Source organism: Melospiza melodia, chromosome 12 (genome assembly GCF_035770615.1).
Source record: "Melospiza melodia melodia isolate bMelMel2 chromosome 12, bMelMel2.pri, whole genome shotgun sequence".
Taxonomy (NCBI): domain Eukaryota; kingdom Metazoa; phylum Chordata; class Aves; order Passeriformes; family Passerellidae; genus Melospiza; species Melospiza melodia.
The window spans coordinates 5,408,477-5,414,381 of NC_086205.1; the positions used below are offsets into that span (position 1 = coordinate 5,408,477).

At 42.4% G+C, this 5,905-nt stretch overlaps 1 protein-coding gene across 1 annotated transcript; it reads left to right on the forward strand.

The window, feature by feature from the left end:
• The first annotated feature begins 2,088 nt into the window (after positions 1–2,088).
• Positions 2,089–5,285, forward strand: LOC134423512 (G-protein coupled receptor 55-like). The gene is made up of 3 exons (XM_063166503.1): positions 2,089–2,353; positions 3,213–3,490; positions 4,121–5,285. The coding sequence occupies exon 3, from the start codon at positions 4,134–4,136 to the stop codon at positions 5,049–5,051; it is 918 nt and encodes a 305-aa protein (XP_063022573.1). The 5' UTR covers positions 2,089–2,353; positions 3,213–3,490; positions 4,121–4,133; the 3' UTR covers positions 5,052–5,285.
• The last annotated feature ends 620 nt before the right edge of the window (positions 5,286–5,905 follow it).

Sequence of the window (5,905 nt, forward strand, 5' to 3'; positions counted from 1 at the left end):
GCTGCTTCCTGATCCTGCCTTTCCCACAGCATCTGTCTCCAGGTGTGGAGTCTCACAGAGCTCTGTGCAGCCTGGGGACACCTGGCTGGGGACACCTGGCTGGGGACAGCCTCCAGCAAGGTGGGCAGTGCTCAGAGCATGAGGGTCACAGAGGAAATGAGACAGAGGGAAAAGCCCCGATTGCGTGTGAGGGAGGGGAAAACCTCGAGTGGGAGGAGAGAGCCCCCTGTGAACGTCAGTGGCACTTTCAGAAGTGGCATCTGCACAGCCCAGGGCAGCACCAGGCTAAAAATGAACACTTTGGTCTCGCTGATGACGAGGAACAAGAAGCAACAGGTACTGAAGAAACTCCACCACAAAATTAATCAGAAAGGCTGAAAGACTCAAATTAGTTAGGTGATTAATTAGACCTCATCCAAACTACGCTAAAAAAAACCCCCAAATCTCCAAAACATCTACAATATATCAATATATCTACATACAATATATCAACATCTACAATATATCAATAACGTCATTGTGGGAAAAACCACAACAATGGAAGTATTTAAAAAAAATCATCCAAATTCTCCTAGAAACCAATTTCACCATCAAAAAACCCCCACCAAAATTAAAAAACCTTCCCAATAAATTCAATTCCTAAAAATAAAATAACAAAAAAAAAAATCAAATTCCCTCATCGCCAACAAAATTACAACCATATCTCCACCAACCAACAAAAAAAACCCTCACAAACGTTCCTAAACATCATAAATTTTTTTAAAATACACATTCCCAAATTTAACCAAATTATAAACCCTCTCTACCTAATCACCCACAAAAAAACACTTTCCAATAAAACCCTAAATAACAACAAATAAAAAATTTAACTAACACAATACACCTATCAAAACATAACACAAATATCCTCCCACAAACACAAAAAACCCCCAAAAACCTCCCACAAAACAAAAAAAAAACAACCAAAAACTCACTTAATTTTCAATGCAGATACAAACCATAAAAAGAAAACCTCACAATCCTAAATTTTTTTAATTTTTAACAAGAAATACCAAAAAAAATTTCCACAAAAATAACTAACTTATAACAATATCACCTTTTAATCCTTCCATATCAGCTCTTCCTATGATTATGGAACAGAATTCTCCAGGTGTTGGATTTTGGTGCTTGTGGTGCCAAATGAGCCCATCTGAGCTGAGGATGCTGGCCCAGCCCCAGCCTTCCCTTCATGGTGCTGGTGCCTGCCTGGGCTGGGTTTTGTTCACACCCACGCTCACAAGACCACCACAGGATACACAGAAGTGCAACCCAGCTGAGAAATGAGGTAAGGTTCTGTTCATTCAAACTTTTATGGGTTTTTTCCTTTGGTGGTGTTGCTTTTTTTTTCCTTAAATAGAGTCATTTCAACTAAAATACCCTGGGGAAACCCCAAGGGACTGTTTCTTCTCTCATCTCCTACCCCTTATCTCTTTCACAGATTTAATTTAGCCAATATAATCTTCAGTTTTGAAACGTAAGGGGCATGCAGAAGACCAAGCAAAACTTCATCTGTGGCCTTTATTTTCCTTTTTGAAAAGAGCACTGCAAACATGCATACAACAGCCAAAAATGTTCACTTTTTTCCCCTTTCTACCTGAACAAAATCATCACCTGACACTCTCCATGGGTATATTCCCTGCTCCCTAGGAGTATAAACAGATGTAAGAGTAACCCCTTGACTCTTTTGAAACACCAAGCTGAACATACGAGATCACCACTGAAAATCAGCAGTCTCTTTTTCCTTTCTGATATCGTGAAAAGTGAAGGAAACAATGATAGGATTTAGCTCAAAGCACATTTTGACAACTAACACTCTACCCATGGATGATATGTACAATCAATAAAATCCTGTATAGGAGAAAAAATTTTTAAAAAATACCAACAAATAAAAATACCAACAAAAAAAACCAACTAACTAACCGAGAAAAAAATACCACAAAAAAAAAAAAATCAAAAAAAGCCACACAAAAGAGGAAAAAAACACAAACAAAGAAAAAAACAAAGAAAGGTCTGTAGAGCCAGATTTCTTTCCGCGTTTTAAAGGGTGACTCACAGAGGTGTGAGCCCCACAGATTTACATCCTCAAATGAGCTGTGTGACTGCCTGTGCATGATGCAGACGCGGCTGGGGAGCCCCACGCTGCCATGGAAATCTGTGATGGAACAAAAAGCAGCAGCACTTGGTGCTCCCTGACATTCTGAGCAGCAGCTGCTCTGCATGCAGCTCACTCTGCTGCCTTAAAAGAAAACACAAGGCTGCAGGATTCTGCAAGCTGAGAAGGAGAAAAACGAGCAGAGCACGAGGCAACCCAAAGGTAAGATGACAAGAGATATTTCACTATAGCAAAAACCTTGCCTTAAAAGCTTTCCTCTTGTCACAAGAACCAAAAACTAATTATATTTTACATAACTTGCATTGCTTACAGCATAGCTAACTTTTTTAATGACTGAACAAAACTTCCCTTTGGATTTATTCTTTATATAATATTTTTTTCCGTTTATTTTTTAATAAATCTGCACAACAGGTCCTAGTCTGAAACATCTTTTAATCATATTGAGAATTTTCTTAGTTAAACGTCTTGGTGAGAAGCTGAAATTCTGTTTCCCTAGACCCAGAAGTTCTTAGTCACACTATCAAACAAATTAGAAACAAGACTGAAGAAAGAGGAAGGTAGTAATGAAATCTCCTACAGAGGCATTGAAGTAAAGAACTCTGTTAGTATTTATTACTTTTCAGAAATTCCTTAATTAACTTTTCCTTCCTTTGGCTCTCAGTAATGGGCTCCCACCCAGCATCAAGCCCACAGTGCTTCATGCTGCTTTTCTTACTCCTGTCTAAGCCAGGAATTTACAGAATCTCACTTACCTGCCATTACTGTGTCTCTAAGGAGCAAAGAACTAAATTTCCTTTTTTGCTGATCTGAATCTCACTCAAAGAGATCTTAATCTCTCAAACCACCGCAAGGGAGAGTTTACCTGTGAAATACTCACGGGGGTGACTTGATCTGCAGGACAGAAATTTTGACTGCTCAGCTGACAAATCTAAAATGGAACAGCACCAAAATCAGCAACTCATGTAGGAAAGACACTGGTTTGAAGTAAAAACTAGAGAACAGCAGGAGAAATTAATTTCTGGCTGCTGAAAGAAAGATCTCTGGCATACTTTATTTACAGGTTCCATTTGCTGTCATGGAACTGGCTGGAGGAAAAGATCTGGTATTCCTGGCCATTTGCATTTTTAAGTGATTACAGCACTGCAGAAACCAATGAGCACCTTCCTGGTCCTTATCAGGAGAGTCTGAGGGCAGGATCAAGGCAGAACCCTTCCTCTAAAGAAGGCAATTACTTTGTGACCCCAGCTCAGCTCAGAGAGTGCCTGCCTGACTGCTTCAGTCCCTTCCTGCAGAGGTGAATCCAGCTGCATGTTTCCTGTAAGCCCTGTCTCTGCTCTGGTAAGTCTGGCTGATTTAGACAAAATCCCATCCTCCTACCAAAGATTAACCTCTTTAGCCAGAAATACCCTGTTGGAAGATTCCTGCCTGCAGCTTTCATACAGCCTTTAGAAGGGCCAGAGGTACTCACAGTCCCTCTTTGCCCAGGGGAGGTGGGAGAGGGTGCAGGCTGGCAGTGATTGTAGGGGATCTTCACATTAATAAATGTGGGGGACCTTTCTGTTCTTGGCTCCCCGAGATCTCATATGATAGCTTGATGCAGGAAACAGGATCCACAGAATTGTTCCACCCTCATGATCCAAGAAACCCTAAAATCAGGGTCTGCTACCTGGGTTCAAGGGGATGGTTCAGCCATACTCTGCCCAGCCAGAATACAGGACAGCACAGTCTGGGGTTACAGCTAACAGTGCGAGTGGGGTGGGCACCACAAAGCCCCATCCTCCCCTTGAGGTACAGCCTTGCCCCAAAATCACCGGCACTGAGCAGCTCCATGTCCCAGGAGCTGTAATTCAGCACACAGCAGGGGAACAAAGTGTTTCCAAGGCTGTGGAGATATAGAGACCTCATCAGCCTTTGTTCTATGTTTTCTGTGTGATCTTCATCCTTCTTTGTGATTTTCTTCTCTTCCAGCATACCTGGAGATATGAATGACACCCATGGCAAAGGGAATATCAGTGCTTCTGTGGAACTGTTCCAGCTCATCATATACACCCCCACTTTTATCCTGGGATTGCTGTTCAACATAATGGCTCTGTCATTCCTGTTTTTTAAGGTTAAAAAGCTGTCAGAATCTACAGTCTACATGATAGCCCTTATATTCCTGGATACTTTGCTGTTGTTTACCCTTCCTTTCAAAATCATTTCCTACCACCTTCAGGACCACTGGAACTTGGGGTCTGTGTTTTGCTCCACCTTGGAGAGTCTGTACTTTGTGAACATGTACGGCAGCATCCTCATCTCCCTGTGCATCTGCGTGGATCGCTACATCGCCATCTGCTACCCCTTCGTGGCCCTCACCCTCAGGTCCATCAGGAAAGCTGCCATGGTCTGTGCTCTCATCTGCCTGGGCACCTCTGCAGGGACACTCTCTACCTTCCAACTGCATGGAAAGGGCCACAACATCTCTTCCTGCTTCCACAACTTCTCCAAGAGCACGTGGGAGAACGCAGGGCTGCTCAGCACCCTGGAGATCATCTTCTTCGGCAGCATGGCAGCCATGACTTTCTGCACTGCCCAAACCGTCCGGTGCCTGAGGAGGCACAGAAAGCCAGACAACCCCCAGACACACAGCACCAGAGCAGAGAGGATCGTGGTGACAAACCTGGCTGCCTTTCTGGTGTGTTTCACACCTTACCACGTGGCGTACTTGATGTACTTTTTGGTGAAGAACAACGTCATCCACATCAGTTTTCAACAAGTGCTACGAGACCTTGTTCAGGTCACCCTTTGCTGGGCAAACCTGAACTGCTGTCTTGATGGGGTGTGTTATTATTTTGTTTTAAAGGAGTCCTTGGAAAACCCGTTGCAAAACAGTGAAAAAAGAGCCATGCAAAAACCTTGATTTATGCACTGAATGTTCATTACTTGGGATGATGTGTGGAGAGGTTTTGTGGAAAGTACAGGGTTCTGAACTTCTTGCCTAAGCAGTTTGCTTTAAATATTCACAGCTGAAAATATTTCTTAAAAACCAGAACTAAGTCAATTTCCAAGAGGCTCTTCCTAACTTTTTTATTTCTTTCCATAATGTTTCCTGTTATTATTTATGTGTAAAAATATATTTAATTATTCACATGAACAGTGATGCATATCTCTTTGGATATGACTCTTCTTCACTTTGAAAAGAAAGAAATGTTCAGTTATATGTGGTAGCGTACTTCAGCTTCCCTGTCCACAATGTACCTGCAAAACTTTAGTCACTACAGACTTGGTCTGGTGAGAAACAAAGCATTGAAGTTCATGGTAAAAAGCTTCAGACTAAATTCTGTTGCCTCCCCTGTCCTGCTCACCTACGCTTGCCCTCACACACACATGCCTGTCAGGTTTAGACTTGCACATGCTATTTAAAAAAGAAATTAATGATTGTAACTCTAAATGCAAAGGCAGCTTTAGGTTCACATGGGTATAGCAAGATCTCCATATCATTCCTCCACTGCTGGACTTCAAGGTGCAGCCCATGTTTTAGTGACAGCTGTTGTGACAGCTCATCACACGTCTAACTAATGCTGCCACTGGCTCCAATCCCCACACAGCACACAGTAATGGACTCCCCCAGTTCCAGGTTTCCTCATCAGCTCCTGTCCTACTTGCAGGATTTTCACGTCTGTTACTTCCTCCTTGGTTACAAACATAGTTTCACGAACAGAGCCAAACCAAACAAGAGCATGAAATAAATTCCCCATGTCCAATGCAATGGCA

What these genes read in the sequence shown, in the direction of transcription:
- LOC134423512 (XM_063166503.1), top strand. Translation starts at nt 4,134, where the DNA reads ATGAATGACACCCATGGCAAAGGGAATATCAGTGCTTCTGTGGAACTG.